This window comes from Tinamus guttatus, unplaced genomic scaffold (genome assembly GCF_059628265.1).
Source record: "Tinamus guttatus ecotype Peru unplaced genomic scaffold, ASM5962826v1 Tinamus_guttatus_pri_ptg000075l, whole genome shotgun sequence".
NCBI lineage: Eukaryota > Metazoa > Chordata > Aves > Tinamiformes > Tinamidae > Tinamus > Tinamus guttatus.
The window spans coordinates 347,141-364,750 of record NW_028288609.1 but is presented as its reverse complement, the minus strand read 5'-3'; the positions used below and the strand labels follow the sequence as shown (position 1 = coordinate 364,750).

The following is a 17,610-nucleotide window of genomic DNA, read 5'->3' as shown; positions in this document are numbered from 1 at the left end:
GCCACCGCTCCCTCCTTCCTTCCCTCCTTTCCCGGCCCTTCCCAGCCCCTTTCCGCCCGTGCGGGAGGCACCGCAGGGACTTTGCTCGGGCGCCCGCGCCGCTTCCCGCGGCGCGAGGGGCGGCCGGCGCGGTGGGCAGGGTTACGAAGCCGCTTTATAAGCGGGCGGCGGGCGGGCGAAGCGCTCGCAGCCCCGCGCGCCGCCCGTCCCGCCGCGATGCTCCCCGCGGCGCTGCGGCTGCTGCCCTGGCTCGTGGCGGCCGCCGCGGCGCTCGGCGCCGACCTGCTGCCCCCCGAGGCCGAGGCCAGCGAGGCCGGCGCCACGTTCTTCGCCAGCGCCTACAACAGCAGCGCCGAGGCCGTGCTCTTCGCCAGCGTCTCGGCCAGCTGGAATTACTACACGGACCTGACGCCGGCCAACGCGGCCCTGCAGGTGGGTACAGGGATGGGGGGCACCGTGGGGAGCTGACGGGTGCAGCGCGGAGCATCCCGTGGGATGGGGCACGCGGGGGGCCATGCTGAAGTGTCCCCTGTGCCCAAGGCCCCGCTGGCCTCCTGCCACGCGCGGCTGCATCCGCTGCCCCTGCCCGCATCCCGCACGGCCGCATCCTGGGTGCCCTCCCGGAGCCGGGCAGAGCAGCGGGCGCGGGGGCAGCGAGCCCCCAGTCCATGCAGCCCCAATGGGAAGGGCGACAGGGACATTCCCGCATGCCCCGGTGTGGGACGGTGGGATGGGAAGCAGCATTCCCGTGGGATGGAGCCGCCGGCTCCGGAGCGTGCCCCCACACCCTTGGCCGTGCTCGGTGCGGTGACGCGACGCCTGGGCCGCTGCCCAGCGCCTGCGCTCGGAGATGTTGCAATGGGGCCAGCGGAGACGCATGGGGATCTCCCAACCCTCTCTTTGGGGGGCACGGCCCGGGCTCGGCCTCCCCCGGCTCCGCTGCTGATAACCTCTGGATAGAGGAGAGCAGGGAGTCACCTTCAGGACCAGTCCTGCTCCCTCCCAGCGGCTCCCAGGTCTGGGGCACAGACCAGGAGATCCAGAAGTCCCTATTTGGGGCATCCTGGCAGGATTCCGGGCAGAGCAGCCTTTGGTCCAGCCTGGTGCTGCTGGATCCTCCCTTTCACCGGGTGGGCCAGCGGGACCGGTTAGGAGAAGCAGGGCCAGCTGGACTTTGGCCCACGTGTTGGCCTTCCTCCCCGCGGGGTTTCCACGAGTGCGGAGCAAAGTGCTGCCGGGCTGGGCAGAGCCGGGCGCCCCGGGGCTGCGGGTGCCCCGGGTGAAGGTGGCACTGGGGACCTTTGAGCTCCAGCAGAGGAGGGGAGTAGCCCGTGTGACACCCAGTGCCGTTGGTGCCGCTTAGGGCACCGTTCGCCCGTCCTGCTGCCCTCAGAGAGGTGCCCCCCTCCAGCCCAGGTCCATCCCTGCAGTTTGGGAGCCTCCCGGGAGGCTGGAGGTGGCCACAGGCCCCGCTGGGCTGCACATCCCTTCCCTCCCCAGGGGAGGGCAGAGATTAAACTGCAACAGCCCCGGCTTGTTGGAGAGCGGCCCGAGTGGCTAATGAGCTCCATAAATCACGATGCGGGAGCTGCCACGATGAACGGGCACCTTGTGTGTCTGCACCCGCCTCCTGCCTCCGTCCAGGGCTGGGACGTGGCCGCTCGCCCTGCACGGGGCTGGGACGAAGCCACGACCGCAATCCCAGCTGGTTAAATGCACCCCCGCGGCGTGGGAGGCCAGGGCTGTTCCCTGCGGACCCACGGTCCTGGGAAGGGAGCCGGGAAGGGCAGAGTCCCCGAAGCCGCGGGCAGCATTGGGGAGCTGCAAGCGGGTGCCCAGGGCCCCTGCTGCAAAATGAACCCAAATCCAGGCGCTTACAGGGCACGGATGGATCCTGCTCCTGGTGCGGGTGCCAGAGCTGCGGTGCCGCGGTGCCGCACGCTGGCCGTGGGCGCGCAGCAAGGGCGCCCGCTGCTCCGGTGGCCTGCGGGGCCGCGGCGCCGCTCGTCCTCCAGCATCCGCATCCCAGCTGGAGCGAGACGAGCCCGGCACTGCCTCCAGAAGGGCTTTAAATAGCAGCGATCCGTGTGCTGCGGGCGCGCAGGGCTGCAGGACGATGTCTCTCTGCATCAGCGTCAGGCGCGGGGCTCTGCCCGCCGACTCGCGCCCTCCGGCCGGCACGGACACTGCAGACGGCTCCGTGTCGGGTGGCGTCTGCGCCCGGCCACCTCACCAGGTGCCTGTGTGTGCCCGCGTGAGCCCCCTCCTGCCTCCAACGAGGCTTGAAATCCGGCTGTCAGCAACGGCGCTGGGGGGATCGGACACGTGCGAGGCTGTGGTCGCTGCTGCCTGTGCCCAGCGTGTCCCCGGGGCCACCCCAGGGCCAGCTCCGCTGCAGCTCCATCCCTTCCACATCCCCTCTCAGGTGGAGGCTTCCCTGGAGGAGCAGAACTTCACCGAGGTCTGGGGCAAGAAAGCCAAGGAGCTCTACGGCAAGATCTGGAGCAATTTCAGTGACGCGGAGCTAAAGAAGATCATCGGCTCCATCCAGACCCTGGGACCCTCCAACCTGCCCCTGGAGAAGAGAGAGCAGGTAGGGAACCAGGCACGGCCATGGCGGAGGGCTTGAAGGAAGCCCCAGGAGGCGGGTGCAGGAGCATCCTGGTTGGATCCTTGTTGCAGGTGCCTTTCTCATGATCTCCAGGTCTCTTTTCTGGCCTGGGGGAGCCTCTGTTGCATTTAGGAGGTTTTTCTTGGCCAATGCCATGTCCCCACACTGGGGACACAGGAAAGGGACCAGGGTTGGGGTCCCCTGTCTGTATGGATGCTGGGTCTCCAGGTGTCCCACTGTGCCTGTAGCATCAGCCCCCCAAGCTACTGAGGTCTCCTGCTCACATGATGCCCAACGTCTTGGGCATTCTCTGGAACCGGCTGGCTTGAAAACACCCCTGTCACTTTGGAAAAGGCTTTTTGAGCCACATTTTGACCTTTCTGATGCCCAAAGGGTGGGGAGAGACAGGGAGGCACTAGTTCCCCAGCCTCCTCTGCAAGTAGATAGAGCTGGGAGCTGCAACCAGCAGTAAGAACCCGACTGGGAAGGCTGGAGTGTCCCCTGCCACCGTCCCGGATCAGATCATGGTGATATCATGCTCTCCAGAGCGGCGTCGGCCCCGGTTCCTTCCAGGAAACCCATCCCTGCTAGATAACCAGCGGCAGCGGCTCCCGATGCCGCGAGGGCTGCGCAGGGAGCGCCCCGCGGCTCCAGCCGCTCTGATCAGGGGACGGCGGCGAGGAATTTCCTTCCCTGGGAATGGGCGCCCTGGGCAGGCTCCAGGAAACCTCCTGTTGCTATTGTTCGGGGCTATTGAAGCTCACAGAAGCGAATCCCCTCCTTCTCCTGCTGTTATTTTTTTGCCTCCCAACATAAACAGTCTCAGACGTGGCCCTTCGGACAAAGTGCGTTATAAATAGCTGCGCCCCAGGACTCCGTGTGCTCCGGCCTGCACGGGGAAGGGGTTTGCAGCAAGAGCCTTTGAGGAGGGTTGTTGTTTTACTGCTTCCCCAGCACCAAGTGTGGAAAGGCACAGGCTTATCTCACCCAAAAATGTGCTATGTGCACACGGAGCGTTTCCTCCAAACACGCACGCTGAGCTGGGAAGGTTTCATAAATCCGCCCTGCACCATGCTCCTCCTCTCCGCTGGGGTCACAGCAAAGCTGAGCGTGTCCCCGGCACCTCGTGTCCACCAGAAACCCCAATCCTGACCCATTTTCATCTCCTTTGACCCCCTAACAGCTCCTTTTCTCTCCCCGCAGTACAACACCATCCTGAGCGACATGGACAAGATCTACTCCACGGCCAAGGTGTGCCAGGCCAATGGGACCTGCTGGGAGCTCGAGCCAGGTATGGTCCCTGTCCCCGGAGCCTGGCAGAGCGCTCCAGGCATCACGTGTGCTCCCGCGAGCACCTTCCTGCTTTGTTGGGGACCCTGAGCATGTCCCACTTGGAATGGGACAGCAGGAAGAGAAGGGTCCAAGGTCTCCGTTCAGTGCTTGTCCTGGGGCACTTGGGTCTGGCGGGGTTGCTGGCACCCTCTAAGAGCAGCTATGGGTTTTGCCACCCTCCTTCCCACCAGGATCTCTCACTCCCACTCTTCCCTGTCCCAGACATCTCGGAAATCATGGCCACCTCCCGCAACTACAAGAAGCTGCTCTATGCCTGGGAGGGCTGGCACAACGAGGCAGGCAACCCGCTGCGGGCCAAGTACGAGGAGTTTGTGAAGCTGAGCAACGAGGCCTATCAGATGGACGGTGCGAGCGGGGCCGGGGGAGGCAGCGGGGAGCCCACAGCCCCGGCCCCTCTCCGGTGCTCCCGGAGCAGGAGCAATTCAGCCTTGGAGGCTGGAGCCCGCGCTCACGGCTCCTTCCCTGGCAGATTTCAAGGACACGGGTGAGTACTGGCGCTCCTGGTATGACTCGCCCACCTTCGAGGACGACCTGGAACAGCTCTACAACCAGCTGGAGCCGCTCTACCTCAACCTGCACGCCTTCGTCCGGAGGAAGCTCTACGAGCGCTATGGCCCCAGATACATCAACCTGAGGGGTCCCATCCCTGCTCACCTGCTGGGTAAGAGGAGAAGCCTCCCCCAGCTCCACACACAGAGCCACAGTGGGGCAGATGCTTCCACAGGTCCTTGGGGAAACCTGTGTTTCTCTCGCTCCTGAACTGACCCTGTTTTCCACCTCAACCTGGGTTAGCACATGGGCCCCAGGGCCATCCTGGGAGCTGCCAGCCCACTGACCCCTTCTGCTCTGCTTGTTTTCAGGCAACATGTGGGCTCAGCAGTGGAACAACATTTATGACATGATGATCCCCTACCCAGAGAAGCCCAATCTCGATGTGACGAGCACCATGGTGCAGCAGGTGAGATGCTGAGGGCACCCTGCTGCTGGCCCTGGTGGGGACAAAAGCCAGAGGGATGTTGGTCAGGGTTTGCCCACAATGTTGCTCCTGGCCCCATGGCAGCAATTTTCCATGTCTGCACAGGAGACAGCAGAAAAACAGTGTCTGGGGGGGGAAAGGGACACAAAAATATGCCCCATTCCTCCTCCAGCAGTGAACACAAAAGAACAAGGTGGGGAGAGAGGAAAGGCAGTTTGCTGTAGCATCAGTGCTGGTCCTTGGAGATATGGGTTGCATCCACACCATCACACACTCACGCACAGGTCCAAGTATTTCTTAAACATCAGCTCTGCTGTCTTGCTGGCCACCCAGCACCACTGCTGGGCACTTCTCAGAGAAGCTGACCCCATTTCTGGAGGCTAGGACACCTACTTGGGGCGAGAGGGGCAGGACTCCATCCCCTTCCAACTGCTTACCCAGCTCTTGGGTAGAACAGCCTCATTCCTATGGTGCTGGCTGGCACTTGGGAAAGCAGCAGGAGAGACGCCCAGGAGGTCGGCAGCCTCTTTGTTGCTGTGACCTGTTGCCTGCTGGGCTCTGCCAACCAGGGCTGGAATGCCACCCACATGTTCCGGGTCTCGGAGCAATTCTTCACCTCCCTGGGCCTGGAGGAGATGCCCACCGAGTTCTGGAACAAGTCCATGCTGGAGAAGCCGACGGATGGGCGGGATGTGGTTTGTCACGCTTCAGCCTGGGACTTCTACAACCGCAAGGACTTCAGGTGTGTAGAGTTCCAGGGGCTCCAAGCTCCCCACAACCACTACCGTCCCTGGTCGCAGGTCTGGGAACCACCATCGTGGCCACCCCACCAGCCCTGTTACGCTCTTTTCCCAACCGGCAGGATCAAGCAGTGCACCACAGTGACCATGGAGCAGCTCTTCACGGTGCACCACGAGATGGGCCATGTGCAGTACTACCTGCAGTACAAGGACCAGCCCGTCTCCTTCCGCAGCGGGGCCAACCCTGGCTTCCACGAGGCCATCGGCGACGTCATGTCCTTGTCCGTCTCCACCCCCAGCCACCTCCAGAAAATTGGGCTCCTCAGCAGCGTCACCGAGGACACAGGTGTGGCCGTGGCCCTGGGTGGTCGCTTGGAGCAAGTCCCTGCAGTGGATGCCCCCATGCCCAGCACCATGCCCAGCCTTAGTGCCATCCTCTTCATTCCTGAGCAGCAAGGCTTCCCAGAGCCTGTCTCTTCTCTTCCCCAGTATTCCCAGCAGAGCCCCAGACCTGAAAGTGTCATCTTTGAGCTTGGTTGGCTTGGCCCTTTCCAGCATTTCCTTTTCCCTCACCAAGAAACGTCACCCCCAGGAGCTCCCCGCGTGGTCTGCGGAGGTGGCCCTGGAAGCTCATGTGCACCGTGAGCAGCGCTCATGAGGAGACCCGCAGCAGGTGACAGCTCTGCTCACCGCCTGCCAGCAGCAGAGCCCAGGACGTTCTGTCACCACAGGGCACTGCCTGGCTTGGCAAGAGGCCCCCCGCCCACGGAAGCCTCTCAGCCAACACATCAAACCAGACGGCAGCTGAGGAAGCCAAGTGCTTGCCGACTCCTGCCGCAGCTTTGCAGAGGAGGGCCCGGGGTCCTCCTGTGTTGTGATTAAATCCGTTTTGTGGCAGGGAAGCTGTTGCAGCAGCCAAGACCATTGGGCTGATGCTGCACAAACACGGTGGAGCAGATGGTCCTTGCCTCAAGGCATCACTGGAGCAATACATGGCAGTCCCTGCCAGCCACCCAGCCACTGCCACCAAGCAGCCAGCAGCGCCCCAGGGCGGCCCTGCCAGCCCCTCTGCCCACAGGGTTTCAGATGGGTCTCCAGCAGCTCCTTCCCCATCTTCCTTCACTGACATTTCTTCAAAGTGAAAAGGAGCTGCCACCCTCCTCTGTGCTCCCTGCATGAGCACCCACCCCCCTCAGCTGAGTCCAAACCAACCTCACTTTTGCAGTGCTGTGACAGCTCCAGGGACCAAATTCACTTTACCCCGAGGTCCCCAGGGGGTCCCCATGCAAAGAAGGGACCATTAGAGTAATGCTCATCTGAGATGTCCCCATGCATGTGGACACAGCATAGCAGAGAGCCAGGCTGAAGGCAAGGAGATGCTAGGGCTGGTCACTTCCATTGGCCACAGTCAGTGAAAAGGGACACGCTGCCCTGTGCCCTGTCTGCTAGAGGCAGCAGCTGCATGTCAGAGAATCTGGATCCTTGCAGCCTTTGCAAGGGGGCTAAATTATACGTTGAAATGCTGTGTCCCTTTCTTACCCAGATCTGCTTAGTGTCTTGCTCACAAGTCTGGTGTCCTTAGCACCGCTCTGTTTCATACAGAGAGCAGCATCAATTACTTGCTGAAGATGGCCTTGGAGAAGATCGCCTTCCTGCCCTTCGGCTACCTCATTGACCAGTGGCGCTGGAACGTGTTCAATGGCCGCACGCCCCCCAGCCGCTACAACTACGACTGGTGGTATCTGAGGTAGAGGACCATCACCGAGGGCAGATGGGTGCATGAAAGCTGGCAGTGTGCAAGGAAGGAGGAAGAATTGGCTACTAACATGGCTGGAGAAATGGCTTTGTGGATGGATGGACGGAAATAGAAGCACATCTAACTGTGCAGATTTCTTCAGCACTGTGCCTTCCCTTCCTGCTCCCTGCTCTGGTTCTTCTGCCTTCTTTGCAGCTCATGCTCCTCATCTCTGTTGTTTTGCAGAACCAAGTACCAAGGCATCTGCTCTCCAATTTCAAGGAATGAAAGCAACTTTGATCCCGGTGCAAAGTACCACATCCCTGGGAACACTCCCTACATCAGGTAGGAAAGGTGCTGGCGGGGGGATGGAGACCCAGGGGATGATCCCAGCTCTGTGGGCAGGGAGTGGGATGCATTGGTTTTGCTCGGGGCTTAGAGATCATCCACACATGGCAGGGAGCAGAAGTGTGTGGCCAGATGCCTTCCTCCATGCCATGGGATGCGTCAGCTGTCCTTGGGCTCATCTTCACGGGCTTCCTCGGCAGGTACTTTGTGAGCTTCATCCTCCAGTTCCAGTTTCACCAGGCGCTGTGCCAGGCAGCCAACCACACCGGTCCCCTGCACACCTGTGACATCTACATGTCCAAAGAGGCTGGAGCCAAACTCAGGTGGGGACAGAGGAAAGTTGGGCGAATCACCATGGATGGGAGGAAAGGAGGAAGGGAAGGAAGGAATGGCTATAGAGATTGCTGGGAAAAATAACTTTTTAGGTGGGATGAAAATACATGTGATGGGGTGAGTGGGTTCCGCTGTCATCCCCATCACATGCTCCAACCTGGATGAGAGGTCACTAAAGTGTGTTCAGTTCCTGTCAAATGCCAAGGTTCTTAATGGATGCATGAGGATATGATGGGGAATCCTCTGTTCCTATATGCAGAACAACCGGAGAGGCAGTTCGTAGGTTCATGTCCCATTCAGGAATAGTTTTTAACTCTTGGGATGCAAATACATGGGCTCCTCTTTTCTCCTATCCACCCCCTTCCTCATGCTGGCTCTTGTCCTGCTTCCCTGCAGCCAGGTGTTGAAAGCCGGCTCCTCCAAGTCCTGGCAGGAGATCCTGCTGGACCTCACTGGCACGGATAAAATGGATGCTGGGGCCATCCTGGAGTATTTCCGCCCTGTCACTGAGTGGCTTCAGCAGCAGAACAACAAGACCAACGAGGTGCTGGGCTGGCCTGACTTTGACTGGCGTCCTCCTATCCCCGAAGGCTACCCTGAAGGCATAGGTAGGGCTGCAGCTCCATCGTGAGTCCGTGATGGTCTCCTGTTTTCTGCTGCATCCTTTCTGCCCGGGCAGGAGGGTCTACAGCATGCAGTTTGTCCCCTTACATGCAGTTTGTTCCCTTAGCCCATCATCTGTCCCAATAGGGCCCCCAGCAGCATTCACCTGCCCCCATCCTTAGACTCTTCCCCACACTTTTTTTGCAAAGAGGCAGTAGAGCGGGGTCTCTGTCCACCCCAAGGTTGTGTCACAGCTTCCAAAGGAACCTCTGTTTCTGACAGAGGCTCCACCACAGCTTCTCCACTGAGGTGGTGCTCTTGCAAAGAGAAGGGTCCCATTGACTTTCCCTCTCTTCTTCCATTTATTTCTTTCTCTAGATAAGATAGCAGATGAAGAACAAGCTAAAGAGTTCTTGTCTGAGTACAACAGGACAGCTGAGGAGGTGTGGAATGCTTACACCGAGGCATCCTGGGCCTACAACACCAACATCACTGACCATAACAAGGAAGTCATGGTACGGGAGTGACTTTGGGCTGTGCGAGAAGACACAACAGCAAAGGCAGGAGCTGGTCTTTAGGACGTATTGAGGATGGGCTCCAGAAACCAGAGCAGCCTCTGCCCCTTGCCAAAGGGAAATGTTCACACCTAGGAAATGCCTTTTCCATAAAAACCTTAGTCATGCCAGGAGGTACCCATCAATGGGATGTTGTCAGTCATCTGCAGCAGGTGGTGGGATTGGCTGCGTGTCTGATCTCTGCCTAAACCTTCTCCTGTCCTTGCAGCTGGAGAAGAACTTGGCCATGAATAAGCACACACTTGAGTATGGCATGAGAGCCAGGCAGTTTGACTCAACTGACTTCCAGGACCAAAGTGTCATCCGCATCCTCAACAAGCTGAGCATCATTGAGAGGGCGGCCCTACCTGAGGATGAGCTGAAGGAGGTGAGCTGCAGGACAGAGCACGAGAGGGTGTCCCTTGCCATGACGCTGTCCGGAGTCATGGGCTTCTCCTGGCTTCTAGGAAACTTCTAGGCAGATGCTCCTGTCCTTGTGCAAGGTGGTAATCTGGTACCTTCCACACCAAGATCCTTGCTTGCAGGGTTTTCTATCCAAAGGTTGCAAATCCCAGTCTGCAGCATGACCTGCCTGTTTGGATGATGATGGTGCATTGCATTCTGGCCCTGGCCCTTTCCGTACTGATTCCTGTGGAAGACAAGAGATTCATGACCTTGGAGGATGGTGTGGAAGGAGCAAGAGGAAAACATGTAGAAACATGCCCACAGACTTTGCATTCTCCAGGAGCAGAAACAAGGACAACCAGCTCACATAATCCAATTTCCTTTTCAGTACAACACCATCCTCTCGGATATGGAGACCACGTACAGCACAGCCAAGGTCTGCAGGGACGACGAAGTATGTCACCCCCTGGATCCTGGTAAGAACTAGCAGAGTTTCCGGCAAGTTCTCTGCAGCAGGCCCAGAAAGAAGGGATCTTCACAGGGGCATGGAAAAGGCATGACGGGGCCTTTCCACCTTTTCTGTTCATGTTGGGTCTAGCATCATTGCATCAGGCTAGCCCATGCAGCAGTGTCATGTAGCTTCATTGCTCTCTCTTTAGACCTCACGGACATCCTGGCTTCCTCACGGGATTATGATGAGCTCCTGTTTGCCTGGAAGGGCTGGCGGGATGCTTCTGGAAAGCCCATCAGGGACGAATACAAGAGATATGTGGCACTGAGCAACAAGGCAGCCGTGCTCAACGGTTAGTGTCCTGCTCCCTCAGAGACCTTGGTGGTGGATTCACCATCTTCTGGGCAGGGAGTTGTACTGTTGGTCCAAATTAGAGCCAACGTCTTCAGGACATGGCAGTTCCACTGACGTGGTAGGGCCTACAATGCCTGAGAAGTGTGATGACCACTTGTCAGAGAAGGGAAGGCTCTGATGGCTTCTGCCCTTGCCCTCTCACAGGTTACACAGACAATGGGGCCTTCTGGAGATCCCTGTACGAGACATCCACCTTTGAGGAAGATCTGGAGAAACTATACGCGCAGCTGCAGCCCTTGTATCTCAACTTGCATGCCTATGTGCGCCGAGCCCTCTACAAGAAGTATGGTCCAGAGCGTATAAACCTGAAGGGTCCCATCCCTGCTCACCTGCTAGGTAAGGGCTTTGCTGGAGCCTAGTCCATCAGTGCATTTCTGGTCCAGCCTTGAGCAAGAGCTGTGTCTCCGACCAGCCAGAGTCTGCTCAAGTCATTGAGTCACTAGCCCAAGTCATTAGCCTAGTTGATGCCCCACTAATGCCCCCAAGCCCAGCCTTGTACTCTCTTCTTGGGCAAGATTACATTTCCCTGCCTCGCTGAGGCCAAACCAGAGCATGGAGCAATCCAGCTCCATCCCAGACCCAGGGTGTGACTTGCGGCCCCTTTGCAGATCTGTTAATCGTTCCCACTGAAGTTGTTCAGCTCCTGCCAGGGCTGAGTGGGCACCTCAGACCCGATGGGGAAAGTGCAATCTCTGGCTGAGGAGCCAGGGTCTCCTGAAGCAGGTCTGCAAGGACGGGATTGCCACAGGAACAGGCAATGCCTCTCCCACATGGCTGGGCTCCTCCTTGCCTTGCCCTCATGCCGGCAGCACCGAACGCAGATGAGGTGGCCCAGCAGTAACTCATTGCCTTTGTTCTCCTCTCCCTCCTCCACTCCTGCATTTCCTAGGCAACATGTGGGCCCAGTCGTGGTCCAACATTTTTGACCTGGTGATGCCCTTCCCGGAGGCCACCAAGGTGGATGCCACCCCAGCCATGAAAGCACAGGTTAGTGCTTTACTGCTCTGCTCTGGGGAAGCCCTGTGGGCCCAAGCACCCTTTGGTCTTAGGAATAAAGACTTGTCCTCCATCCTTCCCCTAGCACTCCCAGGAGCCCCCACACCTCATCCTTTGCCTTTTGTTCCCCCCACAGGGCTGGACGGCCAGGAGGATGTTTGAAGAGTCGGATCGTTTCTTTACATCCCTGGGCCTCATCCCCATGCCACAGGAGTTCTGGGACAAGTCGATGATTGAGAAGCCAGCAGATGGGCGGGAGGTGGTGTGTCACGCGTCCGCCTGGGACTTCTACAACCGCAAGGACTTCAGGTACCCGTTGGGAGCAACGAAAACCCCCGGCAGCCACGATGCTGGGAGGAGATAGTGGTGTCCTGGCAGAGACATGGCCTGGTGCCTTTGCAGGGTCTCTCACCCAGGCGCTGGGGCAGCCCTGCTCCAGTGCTGCTGGTACCAAAGATGCTGGTGCTGCAGGCAGGAGCCCACACGGCAGATGGAGAGCAAGAAAGGGCTGCCCTGCCCTGGAAGATGGAAAAGCCTGGGGAAAGGAAAGGTCAGGGACATCAGGAGTGCAGGAATATGGGAAGGGATGCCAAAGGGAGAAGTAGCACAAGTGGGTGCAATCATTTCTGGACAATTTCACCTCACCACTGCTCTCCCTTCTTTCCCGCTCCCACATCTCCTGGTCCAGGATCAAGCAGTGCACAGTGGTGAACATGGATGACCTAATCACGGTGCACCACGAGATGGGCCACGTGCAGTACTTCCTGCAATACATGGACCAGCCCATCTCGTTCCGTGATGGGGCCAACCCTGGCTTCCACGAGGCTGTTGGGGATGTCATGGCCTTGTCCGTCTCCACCCCCAAACACTTGCACAGCATCCAGCTGCTGGACCAAGTCACAGAAGATGAAGGTGAGCTGGTAGAGGAGCAGCACGCTCCGTGGAGAGACTTCAAGAGGATCAGGATGGGTTGGACAGAGTAGAAGGGGTCAAGTACATGCACAGTGGGATGCATGAATGAAGGGGACAGGATGCGGGTGAGGACACCCTGCTCTTGGGCAGGGTGATACATACACTGCAGAGTAGAAGGCAGATCTGCCTGGCTATTCCCTTCCCATTCCTGCCCGACTAATCCCTTTCCATCCTGGGCAGAAAGCGACATTAACTACCTGATGAGCGTCGCCTTGGACAAGATCGCCTTCCTGCCCTTCGGCTATCTCATGGACCAGTGGCGCTGGAAGGTGTTTGATGGCCGGATCAAGGAGGATGAGTACAACCAGCAGTGGTGGAACCTCAGGTGCACTCAGGGAGCTCGAACTTGGACCCCCCTCTTTGGTGCAGGGGCCTTGACCATAGCCCCACTGGGTAATTTTCCCCTGCAACCCAGCTGGCCTCAGCGGGATGTGATGGGACACGTAACCCCCTTGCTCCCCGCCTTGTCCTGTCCCAGCTCCTCCTCATGGTGCCCCTCCATGCACACTCTGCAATGATGCCTCTCCACTCCCCTCTTTCTCCCAGGAACCCTCCTTTGCACTGACCTAACTCTCACTTTCTGGCCCAGGTTGAAGTACCAAGGCTTGTGCCCACCAGTACCTAGATCTGAAGATGATTTTGACCCTGGAGCCAAGTTCCACATCCCTGCCAATGTCCCATACATCAGGTGAACTGGTGGGACTGGGAGGGATTGCCTTGGACAGATTATCCCCTGGAGAAGCAGGATCCCAGATTCAGATGGGATCTGAATCCCACATCTGAGAAGAAAACTGCCCATCCTGGATGTGCTGGATAGCCCAGGGGATCAGGCAGAGGATCAGGAGGGGAAGGTGGTTGCGTTAGGAGTCGTTCCTTCCTTTCCTAGAAGGACGAGCTCATTCCTCCAGGTATAAAGCACATGCTAAAGGGAGAAACAGGATTAGGAGAAACCTCGCCGTATCCAGATGAGGCCAGTGATCCTCCTCAGGATGGGAGGGCAGAATTTGGGGACAATGGGGTCATAACCCCCCTGCACATCCAGTAGCAGTAACCGGACACTGGAGAGACATCCCTCAGCCTGTTGCTGTTGGGTTCCTCACCCTGCTCCGGTCCCTCCAGGTACTTCGTCAGCTTCGTGATCCAGTTCCAGTTCCACGAGGCGCTCTGCAAGGCGGCCGGGCACACGGGACCCCTGCACACCTGTGACATCTACCAGTCCAAGGCAGCTGGCAGCCTCCTGGGGTAGGTGCCCATGGCCAAGTGCTTTATGTCCCTAAATACGTTAGGCTGGTCACATCTTGGCCGTGCTGGCAAGGGCAGAGGGCTCACAGACTTCCCGGGGCTGGGATGCAGCAGCCGCTCCATGCAGGAGCCCTGCGCTGGGATGCCCTGGTCCATGGCCCTGGGGTCGGGGCGGGGGGGACCAGGGTTGGGTGCAGTGGCTGTGATTGCAAAAGCAGCCACTAGATGGTAGCTGGGACCCTGCAGGAGGAAGGCCCTCCCCCTCCTCCTCCACCTGCTCCATAGGGAAAGCAACTCCCTTTCTTCATGGAAAATTATCCCTTTCACCCACAAATCAATCTGCATCAAGTCTTTGGCCGTGTTAACGTCCCCAGGACACATGCAGCCCCCTACCCCTGCTCGGCGCCCTCACAGCCCCACGGGTGTCAAGGGGGCACAGACTGCACCCCAGGGTCCCTCTCCCCAGGAGAGCAGAGTGGAGAAAAGGCAAGGGCTGGTCTGAGGAGAGGCCCAAGTTTCTGAAGGACCCACTGGACCCAATTTCTTCTGGCACAGGGAGGCCTTGAAGCTGGGTTTCAGCAAGCCATGGCCTGAAGCCATGGAGCTCATCACCGGCCAGCCCAACATGTCTGCTGAGGCCCTGATGAGCTACTTCGAGCCACTCATGACCTGGCTGACCAAGGAGAATGAGAAGAACGGGGACGTCCTGGGCTGGGCCGAGTACGACTGGACCCCATATGCAGGTACGTGGGGCTCGGGCAGGTCAGAGCTTGGCCCTTGCTAGGGCAGGGATGGGGCACAAAGGGGACATGGAGCTGGTGGCTCTACCTGGCCCAGCGCCCCTTCCTCACTCCAAAACCACAGCACGTTTCAATGGTTCCCCTTGATTTCTTGGGGAGCTGAGAGGCCAAAAGGGACAAGACATCCTGGGACTCTACAGAGCCCAGCGAAGGGGCAGCAGGGGCTGGTCCCCCAATGCACCAGGTTGCAGAGTCGCCAGCTGAAACCCTCTCCCTCTTTTCTTGATCTTTTTTTCCAGCTACTCAGGCACAAGGCGGCTCTGACCGAGCTAATTTCCTGGGCATGTCCCTGGGCGCAAGTCAAGCCACAGCAGGCGGCTGGATCCTGCTTGCCCTGGCCCTCGTCTTCGTGGTGACCACCATCATCTTGGGTGTCAAGATGGTCTTAGTCAGGAGAAGGGCCTTCAAATCCAGCTCGGAAATGGAACTGAAATAAGGCAGCTCCCAGGGGGAGCAGCACGCACACCGTGCAAGCACCAGCACTCAGGAACCCAGCAGGGACGCGCCACGCGAGGGCCCCGGGCACACGCAGGATCTCGGCAGCCCGACGAGGCCACGGGTTTCACCAGCCCAGCAACAACTCCTTCCAATCAGGTCAGACACTTCTTTCACTATGCAAGAGCCAAAGCAGTAAACACCTATTTATTTGCCAACACCTGCATCGTGGGAAGAGAAACTCAGGCCTGGACAAGCAGCAGCCACCAAGTCATTCCTGGCTGCCCAACATCCCAGACGGGGAGGGACAGGGTCCCTCCAGCCCCACCAGCCGTTCCCCCACCTCTGCGGCGGGGCAAGCCAAGCCAAGGGGGCTTGGAATGTGCAGAGGGCAAACAGGGGAGAGCCCGACTGTTTTCTGCTCCCAGTTTGCCCACTGCTGGGCTGTTTGCTTGCATGGATGAAAAATAAAACCGTCGTGTTAACCCCAGAGCAACAGCTCTGCTCCTTCTTGCATGGGGAAAAGGGCCCTGGGAGCTCCCAGGGGCAGGAAAGCTGCTGGTCCAGCCTCATCCAAATGCAAATCCCAGGGCACCAGCCTGGCTTTGGGGCAAACCCCACCAGCAGCATCCTCTGCAGCCCTCATCATCCTCACCCCGCAGCATTCCCATCCTCCAGGCAACACTCACGTGCTTCCCATGGGCACGTTCCTAAGCAAGGGGATAAATCAGGGCAATCAGTCCCCACTGGAGGCCAGACAAGTCCAATATGCTAAAAGGTTTGAGGGTCAAAGAGCGACCCAAGCCCCCTCTCCACACAGCAGAGCCTGGACTTCACCATTCCTGGCAGCCTCGGTCCTTTATATAAGAGAAAGAGGGGCTCAGAGCTCTGCAATCGCCTTCTGCCCTTGATTATCTGGGGATCAGCTCTGCTTGAGGCTTTTTTTTTTCCCTCCCCAGTCTGTCTTCTGCTTCTGTAAATAAAACTTCGTATTTGTTCTGCAGTGATTAGGTGCAAAAAAATAATCCCAGCCCGGGGATTATTGCAGCCTTCAAAAGCCAAGCTCAGCGGCAGCCCTGGCTAGAAGGGGAAATGAAAGATCACGGGGCGAGCGCCATTCTGTCCCCCTCCGAGGTGACATCCTCTGCCTGCAGCCAGGTGCTAAGGGGGGAAACGGAAGCCCGGGAGGGCACTTGGCATTTCGGTGCAGTCGGAGCGGAGCCGAGTGCAGGTGCCTCCCTCCTACGCTCGCTCTGTGTTTGCTCTGCATCCTTGTGCCGCGGGGCCAGGCGGCAGCGCTGCTGCGGTGCCAGGCGCTGGCACTCGAGTTACCGAGCGAAGCACCTGCATGAGGGGCACCCACAGAGCCAACAGAGATGGGGCTGCACCCTGCATCCCCTCCCCAACCTCCAACCAGCCAGCAGAGGCCCATCCAGCTGAAGTCCATTTGGAAGCCAAGCAAGGATGGGAAACCAGGTGGTTCTGGGGGGGACTCCATGGATCTGGCAGCTCTTCACATTCTATTTAGGGCTCCTTTTAGCCCCATTGCACAGAGGATCACAGGCCTCCAAGATCACAAAGTTCCTACAAAAAGCAATTTCAGCATAGATGAAAGATCCAGGCTGTGAGCATCCTCCCTGGGGGTGTGCAAGCTCAGCCCTAATTAGACATCAGAGAAGCCACACCTGCCCTGGAAGGGGCTCCATCAGAGGGTGAGGGGTGCACAGAGCTGTCACTCAGGCCCTGCTCCATCAGAGATCTGCAAAAACGCCCCAGTTTTGCCCAGGAAGGCACTGTCCCAGTGTGGGGACGAGGCCCGACGTGGGGGCCGTGTCCCCGGCAGGGAGGTGGCCGGCGGCGGGCGCAGCTCGGAGCCCCCGTGGCCGCCGCCGGCGCGCGGGCGGCTGCAGGCGCCCGGGGCCAGGGCTATTCTTAGCCGGCCGGGGGCCGGGCGCGCGGCGGGGGCCGCGTTCCTCGCATTCCCGCACCCCACGGGGACAAGGAGCGCCTGGAAAAATGCAGCCGGCAGCTTGGCAGCACCAGGCACCCAGGGGCCGGCCGGGGGGTGACGCTGCTTCTGAAGTGCCCCCCCCAGCCCCACGGCTCCGCTGCGGTCCCCTGTATAGGCTGGGGCTGGCTGCAGCCCTGAGGACACCCAATTGTGCCAGCCCCGCCGTTGTCCCCTCCGCCAGCCCTGGAGCAGGGACGCGCTGTGTCACCCAGCACGGCCCTGGTGGAAGGGACCCCCTGTTCCCCACCGTGTGAATCCCCATTGGATGGGTCCCAGCCTGGACAGGGATACGTCCCGTGGGACACCCAGGGGTCCCAGCCGGACACCAGCTCTCGCTCCTGCTCCCCAGGGGTGTCCCAGGGAGGTCCCCAGCAGCAGGACCTTGGGCAGGCTCAGGTGCAGTTTGAGCTGCCCCTCTATCCCCAGGCCAGGCTCTGCCCATGTCCCCATGTGCCAGCATGGCGGGGACACCCAGGGCCACTTGCATGGAGAGAACAGTCCCAACCCCCTCGAGCTCCCTCTCCACCTGACGCCTTTTCTCCTCCGAGGCCTTGATATGCAGCAAGGAGAAAATTACTGCAGATTGAAAAGCAATTCAGCTCGGAGCACTTGGCGGAGGAGCGCGTTGCCA

General features: G+C 59.3%; 1 protein-coding gene across 1 annotated transcript; it reads left to right on the top strand.

The window, feature by feature from the left end:
* The first annotated feature begins 216 nt into the window (after positions 1-216).
* Positions 217-15,033, top strand: ACE (angiotensin I converting enzyme). The gene is made up of 25 exons (XM_088519923.1): positions 217-432; positions 2,426-2,593; positions 3,815-3,902; positions 4,166-4,309; positions 4,434-4,625; positions 4,825-4,922; positions 5,510-5,682; positions 5,803-6,026; positions 7,283-7,427; positions 7,662-7,760; positions 7,964-8,086; positions 8,493-8,704; positions 9,078-9,214; positions 9,483-9,641; positions 10,047-10,134; positions 10,318-10,461; positions 10,668-10,859; positions 11,413-11,510; positions 11,656-11,828; positions 12,208-12,431; positions 12,672-12,816; positions 13,081-13,179; positions 13,611-13,733; positions 14,289-14,476; positions 14,773-15,033. The coding sequence occupies exons 1-25, from the start codon at positions 217-219 to the stop codon at positions 14,967-14,969; spliced, it is 3,849 nt and encodes a 1,282-aa protein (XP_088376049.1). The 3' UTR covers positions 14,970-15,033.
* Positions 15,034-17,610: the final 2,577 nt, after the last annotated feature.

Coding starts and splice junctions, on each gene's coding strand:
- ACE (XM_088519923.1), top strand. CDS start 217: ATGCTCCCCGCGGCGCTGCGGCTGCTGCCCTGGCTCGTGGCGGCCGCC. Junction 4,923..5,509: donor CGAGCACCATGGTGCAGCAG/GTGAGATGCTGA, acceptor TCTGCCAACCAG/GGCTGGAATGCCACCCACAT. Junction 14,477..14,772: donor CGACTGGACCCCATATGCAG/GTACGTGGGGCT, acceptor CTTTTTTTCCAG/CTACTCAGGCACAAGGCGGC.